The 15,660-nt window shown below is 44.8% G+C and overlaps 2 protein-coding genes across 5 annotated transcripts in view; one reads left to right on the top strand and one right to left on the bottom strand.

Annotated features, from left to right (window-relative positions):
• CCDC121 (coiled-coil domain containing 121) lies at positions 1-4,111 on the bottom strand. Its single transcript, XM_060186765.1, has 2 exons — positions 3,552-4,111; positions 1-2,271 (listed from the first exon to the last, which is right to left on the bottom strand). The coding sequence occupies exons 1-2, from the start codon at positions 3,830-3,832 to the stop codon at positions 1,323-1,325; spliced, it is 1,230 nt and encodes a 409-aa protein (XP_060042748.1). The 5' UTR covers positions 3,833-4,111; the 3' UTR covers positions 1-1,322.
• GPN1 (GPN-loop GTPase 1) overlaps positions 3,655-15,660 on the top strand; it is a 25,347-nt gene continuing 13,341 nt past the window's right edge. Inside the window, exons 1-7 of one of the 4 annotated variants that reach the window (XM_016194641.2) lie at positions 3,783-3,813; positions 7,555-7,648; positions 11,824-11,863; positions 12,443-12,509; positions 13,271-13,308; positions 14,662-14,740; positions 14,917-15,011. In XM_016194641.2, the coding sequence (XP_016050127.1) occupies positions 11,856-11,863; positions 12,443-12,509; positions 13,271-13,308; positions 14,662-14,740; positions 14,917-15,011 (287 nt within the window). In that variant the 5' untranslated portion in view covers positions 3,783-3,813; positions 7,555-7,648; positions 11,824-11,855. Of the gene's footprint in view, positions 3,814-4,201; positions 4,362-7,554; positions 7,649-11,823; positions 11,864-12,442; positions 12,510-13,270; positions 13,309-14,661; positions 14,741-14,916; positions 15,012-15,660 lie in introns of those variants that run through there. The other 3 variants (XM_016194642.2, XM_060186762.1, XM_060186763.1) reach the window with 3 other exon arrangements.

A 15,660-nucleotide genomic window follows, 5' to 3' on the forward strand; every position in this document is an offset into this window, starting at 1 on the left:
ATGAGGGAGTCGGGCTGTAGCGCAGCGGGTTAAGCGCAGGTGGCGCTAAGCACAAGGACCCGCATAAGGATCCTGGTTCAAGCCCTGACTCCCCACCTGCAGGGGTGTCGCTTCACAAGCGGTGAAACCGGTCTGCAGGTGTCTATCTTTCTCTCCCTCTCTCTGTCTTCCCCCATCCCCTCTCCATTTCTCTCTGTCCTATCCAACAACAATGACAACAATAATAACTACAACAATAAAACAACAAGGGCAACAAAAGGGAATAAATAAATAAAAATAAATATAAAAAAAATATTTAAAAAAAAGAATTCAAATAAATGAATAGTCTAATCACCAACACATCATATACGCAGAAAATAGAACTAAAATTTTCTATTAATTTAAAACTACTTCCAGTTCTGTTGATTATACATATTTGGCATATATTAATATCATCCTGTTTTCATTTCATGTACAATTATGTGCAAAATAAAATGTAATAACTGACCTAAAACAAAAGTACTAGATTTAACATGAAGTGATCTTGTAACCTTAGAATTTAGATCACCGCTAGGAAAATCAATCACATAATTCTTTCAAAAGTCTTCCAAATATTTGAAAACTTTGAATAGACTTTCTTCAAACAAGTAGAGGGAGTCAGTTACCCTATTAATGCTAGAGATACTTTTTCTTCACAGAAAACACTTTTAAAATTAATAATTGAAATAATGTACATCTCTTCTTTATTCTTCTCAGTATACTCAAAGCCAGAATTACAGCAGCCCAGCCCCAGGGTAAAGGTCATTCTGCCTGGCACTTACTGAACTTAGGAGAATAGTCCTTTTTACTCATGAGAAAACTACAGAAGAGCTACCTGATTACTACTGGCACACACTTTTAAAAAGAACTTAAAAACACTTTGCTGAATTAGTTGGCCAAAAGGAGTGAAGGTGAACTGATAATTTGCTGTGTATAAAGCTAGCCTGAAATGTTATCCTTTATGTTTTCTCTAGGAAGTCTAGATGAAACAAATCACTTCAAGGTGATTTTCTTGAGCTGGTTGAATACATGGGTGTTGTGTGGTTGGCAGATGGTATTAGGTTATCTGAAAGTTGTGGGACAGCTTGTTTTATTAAAATAATCAAGGCAAAACCTTTAAGGGAAGCTGGTAACAAATATCAAGCAGTAAGCAGAGGAAGAACACGAGATCCTTCACGCCCCAAACACACTGTGCTGGATACTTCATAGCAATCCAAGATCTCAGAGCCTTCTCACCCAGCTTAATGTACCACCTAAATTAATACCTGTTTCAGTCCTTATTGAGTCAAGTGTTATTTTAGGAATTACTTTGGACTGAAACTTGATTTGGTGCCTAGGGGAGGCATCACTGCCGTCTCTGAGACACCCTGTTCTTTTGAACACCAATTATGCCTACTTTGCAGACGTTGCCTCCCCCTGCGTAAGCTCTCCATATACCATTGTTCCTGCTGCAGCTTCTGCATCTGTTTTTTTAAATGGTTTTTAGTAGCATGCAACTCCTGGCATTGCTGAGTCAGTTGCAACAGTTTACTTTGCAATCGCAGGCTCTCTCTCTGGGCGTTACGGTAGTACTCAGAAGTGTACTGCTTTGCTGCCAGCTCCAAGGCTTGGATCCTCTTGTTAAACTTTTTTCTTTTTTCAGGTTGCCACATGTCTGGCTCACTCAGTTGTTTCTCCAGTAATGCTTTTTCCTGGAGGAGTGAGAACTGGGCTGCTTTCACTTTTCTATGTGTCTCAGCTTCGGTTTTCATATGCTGCTTCTCTAAGCTTTTAATTTCTGCATCTTGTTTCACTTTTAACATGGAAAGATTTCTCATATTCTCCAATTGTTGTTTCAAACTGTGATGGAATGTTTCCTTCTGCAAGAGTTCTCTTTTAAGCATTAACGTTTGTTTAGCATATTTGACAGCTGATTCGTTCTTCCTCCTTTCAATGTCCTGCGTTTTCATTATGTAGTTGTTCCACACTGTCTCAGGCTGCTTTCTGTACTCCTCAGTTTTGTTGGCCAGGTAGTCCAGAAAAATTTTGTTTTCAGCCTGGACATGGGACTTTTCGGTATTTAGCTGCTTAATTTCCTTGATTAGTGGTTCTTGCTGGATTTGAGCTCGTTTTATTTTCTGGTCCAGCTTCAACATTTCTACCATTGCCCTTTTTTTATACCTCAGCTCGGCCTGTGTTAGAGTCTCTGACTTAAGAACATTATTTATTAAACTAAGGTATGCTGGAAGAGGACTACTGGAGTCTTTAGGAAACCTGCAGAGGGAACAAGAAAATGTGAGCACCTAGTATGTCCCTGACTTCACGCAAAGGGGTGGGGGTAGTGGGTAAAGCACTGGAATTTCAGGATGAGGTCCTCAGTTCCATCCCTAGCAGCGCAGCACATGTACCAGAGTGATGTCTGGTTCTTTCCTTCTCTCCTTTCTCATTAATAAACAAAATCTTAAAAAAAAAAAACTTCCAAAGGTATTGGGTATAAAGATGAGGCAGTATAACCTATAATTAATAATACACGTCCACTACAACCTTATCAAGTACTATCTCAATTTTAAAAAGATTTATTTTAATGAAAGAGATGCAGAGAGAAAGGCTAGAACACTGTTCAGCTCTGGCTTATGGCGCTGCTGGGGACTGAACCTCAAGCATGAAAGTCTTTTGCATAACGAATATTGCTGTCTCCCCCGCCCCAATACTATCTCAGTTGTCAAGGGGAAGAGTCTGGGTATGAAATCCAAGATCTAAGGGCTTTTTTCTGTAAATTTTCTTATCTTTGTTTACTGAATAGAGACAGGCAGAAATTGAGAGTTGGGTGAGATAGGGAAAGAGACAGAGAGACATCTGCAGCACTGCTTCACCACTTGTAAGGCTTTCCCCCTGCAGGTGGGGACCAGGGGCTCAAACCTGGCTCCTTGCACGTTGCAACATGCGCTCAGACAAGTAGGTGTGCCACCACCCGGCCCCCAAGATCTAAGGACTTACCGAACATTACAGAGGAGAAAGTGGGTTTGGTACTGCTGTCATCAGCTTTTGCAGGAAGGAAAAGCTTTTGATGCCCAAATGACACCTTCCAGCCCCTTTGTTTTATGAAGTGTTTACACAGATGGAGGAAAGATGGGAAAATTCTGGCTTGCGGCTATTACTTGAAGGGAGGGGGGAGTGTGTGTGTGTGAGAGAGAGACAGAGACAGAGACAGAGAAAGAGATGGAGAAGATTTGGGGGGCAAACATGAACGGTGTACAGTTGCAAGTATTTACTGCTTCTGCGAGGAAACTCCTGCAAAACTAAGTGAAAGGGCTGTTTTCATGCAACACCATTTATCCATGGCTGGTACGCTTGTGATTTAGGGTCATGGCAAGCAGCCTTGTCCCTAAAATTTAGGGCCAAAGTTTTAGCAGCTGCGGCACAGGGTCCCAGGAAGACACTGCGTGTGTGTGTGTGTGTGTGTGTGTGTGTGTGTGTGTGTGTGTGTGGAGGGGGGGGGCAGGAACACACTTGTCTTTCCCCTCTTCCTCAGGAGGGCCCCCTTCAGGACCTACTTCTTCCTGGTCTCCAGGCGCTGACTGCTGGGACCCTGGCTCAGCTCGCGGGGGCTGACAGCCCAGGGGCGCGTGTTGGCGGGGGCGCCCGGCGCCAGGCGCGGAGGGAGGGTCCGCGGGGACAGCTGCTCCCTCCCGCGCTCCGCCGGCCTCCGCGCCGCACAGCCACCCTGGGGCTCGCACGGCCGGGAAGGTCCACCCGGGAGAGACTCAGGGGCCGCTCTTCCACCAGTTCGGCCCCCTCTTCCGCTCGGGCTGAGAGGTAAACGCACTCCCTTCATCGCGGTTCCGTGGGAGCCCTGCTCTTGGGATCCCAGCTCGTCTCGCCTTCCTGGGGGCCAGTGCAAGCTGCCCCTACGCCAGCCTCTCCCTCACCGCGTTGCGGGCTCCTTCCCCGGCCCCCTCTGCACTCCTTCCAGCTCCCGCACTTCCTAGTCACTGCCACCCACGGCCCCAGGAGCCTGGTCGGGAGCCGAAGACGTTGCGCAGCTCGCGTCGCCCCTTGGCCTCTGTCTCCCGGGTTCCAGCGGAGCGTGAGCCGAACGTCTCTCTAGGACGCCTCTCTAGCCTCCCGGCAGCTCTATGGTAGAATGGGCGGGGCCAAGGGCCGGGGCGCCGGCTGGTGGAGTGGGCGGAGCCAGGGGAACCTGGCGTCTCTGTGACCTAGGGGGCGGAGCCAGGGGGAAGATGGCGGCGCCCACGGCTCCCGCTGTAGCGGCTGAGGAGCCGCAGGCTTCGGGAGGTCCCAGGCCCCCAGTGTGCCTGCTGGTGTTGGGGATGGCGGGATCTGGGAAGACTACCTTTGTGCAGGTGAAGTGCACGGCGCGGGCGTAACGGGGGAGGGTCTTCTGCGGAAGATAGAAGCTGGAGGGATGGCTTCCTGGGGACCCGCGTGGCTTTGGGGGGCTGGCTAGCAACTTCAGTTTCTCCCTGGGCGGAGCCTTCTGGGACCCCAGCCGAGGTAATGAAAACTTTCTTCTGCCCACACTTAGGGAATACTTGGTACTTGCCGATAAAATTGCCAACTCCTCGAAGGAGAAGCCCACTAGGTCGCTAAAGAATGTATGCTAGCGCAGGGAGAATAGCACAAATGAGCTTGATGAAGACTACTGCTTAACGTTTTAGTGGGGGTGACAGACGCGTGTGTCCCCCACAAGCAGGTAAGTGATGGAAGGAAGTGTGGGATACACTGTTGCACAGGCGGAAAGGAAAGGTGGCGTTACATCTGGGTGTTGGATGTTGGAGCGAATAGCTCAGGCAGAGGAAACTAAGAATATTTCAGGTATTCCCCCCCCCCTTTTTAAAAATTTCTTTATTGGGGAATTAATGTTTTACATTCGACAGTAAATACAGTACTTTGTACATGCATAACATTTCTCAGTTTTTCATATAACGATACAACCCCCTTTAGGCCCTCTCATCTTTCTTGGACCTGTCTTCTCCCCACCCCAGAGTCTTTTACTTGGGTGCAATACGTCAATTCCAGTTCAGGTTCTGCTTGTGTTTTCTTTTCTGATCTTGTTTTTCAGCTTCTGCCTGAAAGTGAGATCATCCCATATTCAGCCTTCTGTTTCTGACTTATTTCACTTAACATGAGTTTTTCAAGGTCCATCCAAGATCAGTTGAAAATGGTTAAGTCATCATTTTTTATAGCTGAGCAGTATTCCATCGTGTTTATAGACCACAACTTGCTCAGCCGCTCATCTGTTGTTGGACACCTGGGTTGCTTCCAGGTTTTGGCTATTACAAATTGTGCTGCCAAGAACATATGTGTACACAGATCTTTTTGGATGGGTGTGTTGAGTTCCTTAGGATATATCCCCAGGAGAGGAACTGCAGGGTCATAGGGTAGTTGCATTTCTAGCCTTCTGAGAGTTCTCCAGACTGTTCTCCACAGAGGTTGGACCAATTGACATTTCCACCAGCAGTGCAGGAGGGTTCCTTTGACCCCGCAACCTCTCCAGCATTTGCTGCTGTTACTTTTTCTGATGTACGACATTCTCACAGGAGTGAAGTAGTATCTCATTGTTGTCTTCCAGAAATTATCCTCATGAGGATAATTTCTGGAACCATCCGTTCCACCCCGGTTCCATGGCTGCCAGTTCTTAGCAACATCTCCCCGCCAGATATTCGTCGGGATGCGGCATCATCAAAGTTCATTTCCCACGTCTACGCTCGACCAGACCTGCCAATATACGCGGTTATCTTCGCCCACCCTGTCCAACGCTTGACGTCTCGTCACCCAATCTGGTCCCCTACGCCTACACTGAACTTCTCTGTTCCAGACTCTTGGAAACAGAGTTGGCAGTCAGCTGAGGTAAAGAACAAACACCTCATCACAGACCCCTGCAAGCGTCAACCCGGCTTTGACCTAGCACGTTATGAGTGGGCCCTCCTCAATCGCTATCGAACAGGCCATGGCCGATGCGCCGCTATGTTCCATCGCTGGGGAGCCAGAGACGACCCGAACTGCCCCTGCGGCTCCAGACAGACTATGACCCACATAGTCAACAACTGCCACCTCTCCAGATTCAGAGGAGGTCTCGAAACTTTACATCAGGCTCAACCTGACGCTGTTGACTGTCTATGGAAGAAGGGCAAACGCTAGAAGAAGAAATTGTTGTCTTCATTTGCATTTCTCTGACAATCAGAGACTTGGAGCATTTTTTCATGTGTTTCTCGGCCTTTTGGGTCTCCTCTGTGGTGAATATTCTGTCCATGTCCTTGCCCCATTTTTGGATGGGGTTATTTGTTGTCTTGTTGTTGAGTTTGGCAAGCTGTTTATATATTCTGGTTATTAGCCTCTTGTCTGATGTATGGCATATAAAGATCTCCCATTCTGTGAGGGGTCTCTTGGTTTGGGTAGTGGTTTCTTTTACTGTGCAAAGGCTTTTTAATTTGATGTAGTCCCATAGGTTTATGCTTGCCTTAGTCTTCTTTGTAATTGGATTCGTTTCATTGAAGATGTCTTTAAAATGTATGTGGGAAAGAGTTCTGCCAATATTTTCCTCTAAGTATCTGATAGTTTCTGGTCTAACATCCAGGTCCTTGATCCACTTGGAATTTACTTTTGTATTTGGTGAAGTATAATGGTTCAGTTTCATTCTTCTGCATGTTTCAACCCATTTTTCCCAACACTATTTGTTGAAGAGACAGCTTTCCCCATTTAATAGTCTGGGCGCCTTTGTCAAAGATTAGATGTCCATAGGTGTGGAGGCTTATTTCTGGGCTCTCAATTCTATTCCACTGGTCAGTGTGTCTATTCATGTTCCAGTACCAAGTAGTTTTGATGACAATGGCCCTATAATACAGTTTGAGATCTGGGAGTGTGATGCCTCTGGTTCTGCTCTTTCTTCTCAAGATTGTTTTGACAATTCTAGGTCTTTTCTGGTTCCAGATAAACATTTGTAGCATTTGTTCTATTCTCCTAAAAAATGTGGCTGAAATCTTGATGGTGATAGCATTAAATATGTATATGGCTCTGGGTAGTATATTCATTTTGATGATGTTAATTCTTCCAACCTATGAACATGGAATATCTTCCCACTTCTTTGTGTCTTTTTCAATTTCCTTGAGTAGTGACTCATAATTTTCAGTATACAAGTCTTTCACTTCTTTGGTTAGGTATATTCCTAGGTATTTTATTGTTTTTGTTGCTATAGTAAAAGGAATTGATTTCTGGATTTCAACTTCTTCTAACTTAGAGTTTGCATAGAGGAATGCCATTGACTTTTGAATGTTAATTTTGTAGCCTAGCATCTTACTGTATTGCTTGATGATTTCCAGATGTTTTTTGCTGGATTCCTTAGGTTTCTCTATGTATACTATCATGTCATCTGCAAATAGGGAGAGTTTGACTTCTTCTCTTCCAATCTGTATCCCTTTAATTCCTAGCTTCTGCCTGATTGCTCTGGCAGAAAATTTCAGGTATGTTCGTATCAAGTTCTCTCCTGTGGTCTAACGCCCATGTGGGCTCACTCCATCCTGTCTCCTACCTCTGCAGAGGCTTACGGGACACCTGCACAGTCAAGGCTCTCCACCTTATGTGATCAATCTGGACCCAGCGGTGCATGAAGTTCCCTTTCCCGCCAACATTGGTGAGTAAACAGTACTGGGATTGGGAGGAGTGGTTCAGAGATGGGAAAGCCTTTAGTTCTCCTTCCTCCTCTTTCCCTTCCTCCCTTTCCTTCTTCCTTCCTTACCCTCCAGGGTTATTGCTGGGGTTTGGTGCCTGCACTACAAACCCACTGCTCCTGCAGGCCATTTTTTTTTTCATTTTCTTGGATAGGACAGAGAGAAATGGAGAGGGGAGGGGAAGTAGAGATGGGGAGAGAAACATAGACACCTGCAGCCCTGCTTCACTGCTTGTGAGGCGACTCCCTGTCGGTGGGGAGCCGGGGCTCGAACCTGGATCCTTGTGAGGGTCCTTGAGCTTTGAACTATGTGCGCCACAGCCCTGCCCCGTTTCATTTCCCTCTTTTTCTAAACTCTCTGTTTTCACTTGTTTAGTTTTGCTAGAATCGCTGAGCAGACTTCTGTGCTTACCCGAGCTGTCTGCGCTCATTCCTCTCTTCCCTGTTATCTTCTTCTCACCTTTGTCACCTCTCTTTCTGATCCTAGGCTATGCTAATTTGGGGACATGAAGTGACAGAAAGTCTGTTGTCTCACCTTTAGATTATGAACCCTCTAGCAGGTTTGGATACATAAACCTTTTACTTTATTGTGTTTATAGAAGACTCTTTTAAAAAAGATATTTATTTATTATTTATTCCCTTTTGTTGCCCTTGTTTTATTGTTGTAGTTATGATTGATGACGTTGTTGTTGGATAGGACAGAGAGAAATGGAGAGAGGAGGGAAAGACAGAGAGGGGGAGAGAAAGACAGACACCTGCAGACCTGCTTCACTAATTGTGAAGCGACTCCCCTGCAGGTGGGGAGCTGGTGGCTCCAACTGGGATCATTAGGCCAGTCCTTGCACTTTGCGCCACCTGTACTTAACCCCTTGCGCTACTACCCGACTCCCTGATAGAAGACTCTTGACAGAATTTAGACTCCCAGAGTTCTAGGCAACTGCTGTGTGTTAACCCTTTATCTTGTCCTTATCTTCCATTTATTTTAATCTGATGCCAGATTAAGCTCTGGCTTATGGTGATGTGAAAATTTAACCTGGGACCTTGAAGCCTCAGGCATGAGAGTCTTTTTGCATGACCATTATGACATCTCCCCCTAGCCTATACATATACTTTAGCACTAAACCACTTCCCGACTTAATTTTTAATTATTTTTTAAATTATATAGTTGCTTTTTTTTTTTTTTTTTTAAAGATTTTATTTATTCATGAGAATGATAGGAGGAGAGAGAAAAAGAACCAGACGTCACTCTGGTACATGTGCTACTGGGGATGGAACTCAGGACCTCATGCTTGAAAGTCCAGTGCTTTATCCACTGTGCTACCTCCCAGACCACAAAATTACTTTTATTATCTTTATTTATTAGATAGAGACAGCCAGAAATTGAGAGGGTAGGGAGGGGTAGAGAGGGAAAAAGAATGAGAGACACCTGCAGCACTGCCTCACCCTTGTGAAGCTTTCCCCTGTAGGTGGGGGCCGGGGGCTGTAATCTGGGTCCTTGCCTATTGCCACATATATGCTCAACCAGATGCGTCACCACCCAGCCCCTGGACCCCTGACTCAATTTTTAATTTTAGAGAGAGAGAGGATGCAGAGCCAGAATCTCACTCATGCAGAGTGGTTGTCCCTGCTGAACCATCTCCCCGGCACCATCCTTTAAAAAAAAAAAAAAAAAAAAAGTACCGGTCTGGGGTGCAAGGGAGAGAGAACCAGAGCATCATTTCAGTACTGCAATGCTGGAAATTGAACTCAGGACCTCATGCTTGATAGTCCAATAGCTGGCACTGTACCACCTCCTAGGCTGCACCCAGGCCCTGTCCTTGCGTCTTATCCTATTAACCCTCTTGAATTCCAAATGTGACTAATAAAGGAAAACTTATTAAGAAGCAGATATCATTTTGGAAAGATTGTAAAAATGTGTTTACTTATTTTTATCATTGGATAGGGACAGAGAAATTGAGAGGGGAAAGGGAGATAGGGAGAGAGATGGGAGTCGGGCGGTAGAGCACCAGGTTAAGTGCATGTGGCACGAAGCACAAGGACGAGCATAAGGATCCCAGTTTGAGCCCCCAGCTCCCCACCTGCAGGGGAGTCGTTTCACAGGTGGTGAAGCAGGTCTGCAGGTGTCTGTCTTTCTCTCCCCCTCTCTGTCTTCCCCGCCTCTCTCCATTTCTCTCTGTCCTATCCAACAATGATGACATCAGTAACAACAAAATAACTACAACAACAATAAAAAAACAACAAGGGCAACAAAAGGGAAAATAAATAAGTATTAAAGGAAAAAGAGAGAGGGAGAGAGACAGAGACACTTGAAGCACTGCTTTACCCCATGTGATGCTTTCCCCCCGCAGGTGGGGACAAGGGGCTTGAACTCCGGTCCTTGTGCACTGTAATGTGTGTGCTTAACCAGGTGCATCATGCCTGACCTCTGGAAATAATTTTTTTTGGGGAAACTGCTCATCTCAAATGAGAGAATTCTAATAGTTGATGGGGTGAATATACAGACTGCTTTATTATATGTTACTAGGCAGATTAATTTCTTTTTAAAAATCATGTCTATTTTGCTACTAGAAACAATTAGTAAAAATACAACTTAAATTAAAAAAAATATTTATTCCCTTTTTGTTGCCTTGTTGTCTTATTGTTGTACTTGTTATTGATGTCGTCGTTGTTGGATAGGACAGAGAGAAATGGAGAGAGATGGGGAAGACAGAGGGGGAGAAAAAGATAGTCACCTGCAGACCTGCTTCACTGCTTGTGAAGCGACTCTCCTGCAGGTGGGGAGCCGGGGGCTTGAACCGGGATCCTTGAGCTGGTCCTTGCGCTTTGCGCCACCTGCATTTAACCTGCTGCGCTACTGCCGGACTCTCTTAGATTTTTATTTATTTATTTATTTATTTATTCCCTTTTGTTGTCGTTGTTTTATTGTTGTAGTTATTATTGATGTCATCGTTGTTGGATAGGACAGAGAGAAATGGAGAGAGGAGGGGAAGACAGAGAGAGGTAGTGAAAGACAGACACCTGCAGACCTGCTTCACCGCCTGTGAAGCGACTCCCCTGCAGGTGGGGAGCCGGGGGCTCAAACCAGTATCCTTCCTCCGGTCCTTGTGCTTTGCGCCACCTGCGCTTAACCTGCTACGCTACCGCCCGACTCCCAGATTTTTTTTTTTTTAATTGCTACCAGGTTATCACTGGGTTTAGTATCAGCACTGCGAATGCACTGCGCCTGGCAGTTATGCTTACTTTCTTTCTCTCTTTTTTTTTCTACTAGATAGAACAGAGAGAAATTGATGTCAACGGTTAACCAGGTGCATCATCACCTGGCCTCCACAGAGAGAAACTGAGAGGAGAGCTAGAGGGGGAGGAAGAGTGATACCTGCAAGCCTGCCTCACTGCTTGTCAAGTGTCCCCTCTGCAGTGGGTAGCAGGGGCTTCAACCCGGGTCCTTGTGCATTGAAATAGGTGCTCTTAACTGAGTGTACCACCACCCAGCCCCCCATAAAACTTAATTCTGACTCCCCTTTTCTGTGCCTATGCTTGTTGAAAAGACATTTAAGCTATTTAGAACTTTCTCATTGTCTTAGATCACCTCTAGTATAACTTGAGAACTCTTAGCCTGATAGTCTCAGAATAATTGGCATTTACCCTTTGTAAAGAAGGAAACCACTGTGAAGCTAGAAAAAAGGTATGGGGCACTCTGTTCTCGTGCCTTTCTGTTCTCCTGCTCTTGCTTCTTTTTCATTTGTTCACCTATTTCTTTCTTTTTTAAATATTTATTTATTTTCTCCCTTTTGTTGCCCTTGTTGTTTTATTGTTGTAGTTATTGATGTTGTTCGTTGTTGGATAGGACAGAGAGAAATGGAGAGAGGAGGGCAAGACAGAGAGGGGGAGAGAAAGACAGACATCTGCAGACCTGCTTCACCACCTGTGAAGCGACTCCCCTGCAGGTGGGAAGTCGGGGGCTCAAACCGGGATCCTTAAGCCTGTCCTTGCGCTTGCGCTTTGTGCCACCTGTGCTTAACCCGTTGTGCTACCGCCTGACTCCTGGATGCAGTGTTTTAAACTATATTGTTTCCTGAAATGATTGCCTACATATCGTTTCTGAAACTTTTGTTATATGTGTTAAATTCTTTTTCCTCCAGATATACGTGACACTGTGAAATATAAAGAAGTTATGAAACAGTATCCTTTTCCACATTTACTCCGGGACTGGTTTATCCCTCTCTGATAACTATGAGGGCTTTACTGGATCAACTTTTAGTACATTGCATTAAGATATGTGCACTTTGCCTTTAGGTAAATCCATGCAGAAAGATTCTAATCAGCAGGTTAATTGATTGGTAAAGAGTACTGCCAGGAGTATTATATAGATGTTCCTAGTAGTTCTTCATTTTGCTTGACTCTTCCTTTTTAGAGAAGTGGAATGGGGAAGACATTGATCATAAATGTCACCTGGGAGCTTAAGGTAGTGTGGCATGCACCAGTCAGGGATTCATTTGCTAATTTCCATCAGTAGGGCAGTAGTATTACAATGTTACTTGTATTTACTTATTTTACCAGAGCAGTGCTGAGCTCTGGCTTATGGTGGTTCTAGCAATCGAACCAAGGATCTTTGGTGCCCCAGGCAGGAAAGTGTTTTTTTTTATGACCATTGTGCTATTTCTCCAGCCCTACAATGCTTTTTGTAAGTGAGAACCCTTGGTATGAACTTTACTGGCTAAACTGACATATAAGCAATTTACACCTCAGCTTAGTATCTAGATATGGACTTGGACCCAATGGTGGCATAGTGACCTCACTCAATCTCTTTGCTACCAGATTTGATCAGGTATGTCTCCATTTACTTGTGTAGATATGGCTGTGTAAATGCTTGTGATTATTAAATAGCGTTTTGTGATCACATTGGAGAAGAAGAGGAATAAATATGAATATAATTATAGAAAATGAGGTCAGGTGGTGATGCACCTGGTTAAGTGCACACATCACAGTGTGCAAGGAACCAGGTTCAAACCCCTGGTCCTCACCTGCAGGGGAAAGCTTCAGAAGTGGTAAAGTAGATGCTGCAGGTGTCTCTCTTGTCTCTTTTCTATCTCCCCTTTCCCTCTCAGTTTCTCTCTGTCTCTATCCAATAATAAATAAATAAATAAATAAATAAATAAATAAATAAATAAAGGAAAGTAAGTAGAATGAGAGGAGTAGAGAGTGAGAGGGTATGGTCGGTATTATGCAATACAGTACATTTAGTACTTGTGGCAACCAGTAAAAAATCCAAGAGACCAGCATTCTTTTCTTGGTCTGCAGTGCTGTCCTGTTGATGTGGGTGAGGCTGTGAGGGGAACATTTTACTGAAGACACTTACCGGAGACGTGATTTGACATTGACAGATCACGTCTTGGGCTTCTCAGATCCTTGTGCTGTGCTTGGGGTGTTGCAGTACTACTGACGTGGCTTCTTTTCACTCAGTGCATTAGTTGATGTCTTGAGATTGAGAATATAGAGACCCATAGTTGCCAGAGCCCTGGTAAAAGGTGTACTGCTAGTTTTCTGTTGAAATTAGATTGTGTTGTGACTTGCATCTTTTTCTTATAGGTAATGAAATTTATTGAGAAGGCCCAGAACATGTCTAAGTAAGTGATTTTTAGTTTACATATCTCTAGGCTTTTTGAAGGGTTTAGGGATGTTGTCAAGATGTGAAAAGATGTAGATCAAAACAAAATCATTAGAAGTAAAACAGAAAAAGCAACCAAGAGCATCACTAAGGCGCCATACAGTGTGACTAATCTCCCAGTCCCTTTGGTATATGCATATGACTGCCGAGGAAATCTTCTGAGTCTTTGTCTAAACTCAGTTGCTAGCTGCTTTTTTTTTTTTTATCTTTAATTTAATTTAATTTTTAAATAATTGCCACCAGGGTAATGGCAGGGGAGGCTTCACGCCTGTGTGATGAATCCACCACTTCTGGTGGCCATCCTCTCTGCCCCCCCCCACAAGCGGGGACTGGTGCCCGTCCTCTCGGCCCCCCTGTCCCTCATCCCCCGTCCCCTGTCCCTCATCCCTCCTGCAGGTGGAAGGGACTGGGAGTTTGAACCCGGATAGCTGCCTTCTTTGGGGCATCATGCTTGTTGGTATTAAAATCTCTAAAACACATTTTCCCCCCCTCTTTAAATATTTATTTATTGATGAGAAAGGGAGAGTGAATTTCAGGTATGTAAGTCTGATGCTTTCTCAAGAAATTGTTTTGTTTATCTCTCTTTAATATTTTATTTATTGAGATGGGAGGAAGAGAGACACCTGTAGCACTGCTTCACTACTCATAAAGCTTTCCTGCTGCCAGTGGGGGCCCCTGGTTGTTAACCTGGATCCTTGTACATATAGCACATGCGCTCTTTAAGCTGTGCCACCACCTAGCCCCCACTTAGCTGGCAGTTTTCATGCAGTGTGTTTTTCTAAAAGAGTTTCCTCTGTGATTATATGTAGCTATTTCAGAACTGTTGCTCCAGCCCCCGAACAGTGGGCATTGGACAAAGCCTGCAGGAATGTGGGGCCATTTTAAAGGCAGCGGGAGGAAGTTAGGTGTGGCAACGTGAAGAATATATCCCAGTCCAGGGAGTTGGGCGGTAACATAGCAGGTTAAGTACAAGGACCAGTATAAGGATCCCGATTTGAGCCCCTGGCTCCCCACCTGCAGGGGAGTTGCTTCACAGGCGGTGAAGCAGGTCTGCAGGTATCTATCTTTCTCTCCCCCTCTGTCTTCCCCTCCTCACTCCATTTCTCTGTCCTATCCAACAAGGACATCAATAACAATAATAATAATAACCACAACAACAATAAAACAACAAGGGCAACAAAAGGGAAAATAAATAAAAAGAAAATATATCCCAGTCTCCAGTAAGTAGGTGCTTAACAGTGCAGATGATGTGAATGATGTCTTTCAGCATTGTGCAGGCATAATACTTCTTTAATGGTCTTTCTTGACACAGATATGTCTTGATCGACACACCTGGGCAGATTGAGGTATTCACCTGGTCAGCTTCCGGGACAATCATCACTGAGGCCCTGGTGAGTATCCGAGCTCTTGCTACAGTGATTAGAGAGCTTGCCTGACTGGCACCTCACAAGAGAAGAGTTGTGTCTGCTTTGCTCATCTGCCTGAAGTGGCTAAGGAAAGTAGGAAAAGAGTTTGGGGTCATGTTGTGAGCCCTCTAAGTAAACCTTGTATTATCTTGTGGTTTTAGGCATCCTCGTTCCCGACAGTTGTCATTTATGTAATGGACACATCGAGAAGTACCAATCCGGTGACCTTCATGTCCAATATGCTTTATGCATGCAGGTAGTTGAATGGTGGGGATTACACTGTATCAAGGTTGAAGATCTCTCTCTCTCTCTTTTTCTTTTTCTTTAGTCCTGAGAACTTTTCCCTCTATTGGTGCTCATGTTGATTTTTTTTTTTTTTTTTTACTGCCACCAGGATTATCACTGGGGCTTGGTGCCTGCATGATGAATTCACATGTTCCTGACAGCCATTTCTTTTTATTTTGATAGGACAGAGAAAAATTGAGAGGGGTGGGGAAAGATAGAAAGAGACGAAAGAGAGACACCTGTAGCACTGCTTCACTGCTTGTGAAGTTCCCCCACCCCTGCAGGTGGGTACTAGAGGCTTGAACCCAGGTCCTTGTGCATGGCAACATGGGTGCTAACCCAGGCACTCCACTGCCTGGCCCCTCCATTCAGAGTTTCCTTCCAGTTTAGTGTCTATGCATCTCTTTAGAGAGGCGCACGTGTGTTGGCATCCTGAATCAGCAACTTCCCTCCTTCCTTCCTTGCTTATTAATGCAGAGGAGGTGGGTGGATACTGTGGCGATTCCTTCCATTGAATGAGTGCCAAGTCTAAATAGAATAGAGCTCCGTGGTCTAATTGTTGCTTTTCTGCATTGTGGTGGGGACTGTGAAATTATAACATGAGAGAGACAAAACAAAAA

Source organism: Erinaceus europaeus, chromosome 3 (assembly GCF_950295315.1).
Source record: "Erinaceus europaeus chromosome 3, mEriEur2.1, whole genome shotgun sequence".
Classification (NCBI taxonomy): Eukaryota; Metazoa; Chordata; class Mammalia; order Eulipotyphla; family Erinaceidae; genus Erinaceus; species Erinaceus europaeus.

Bases quoted from the DNA above. Each gene is read 5' to 3' on its own strand.
- CCDC121 (XM_060186765.1), bottom strand. From the start codon at position 3,832: ATGAAGGGAGTGCGTTTACCTCTCAGCCCGAGCGGAAGAGGGGGCCGA. The intron at 2,272-3,551 runs GTAGGTCCTGAA...TTCCCTCTGCAG, and splicing joins CGCCTGGAGACCAGGAAGAA to GTTTCCTAAAGACTCCAGTA.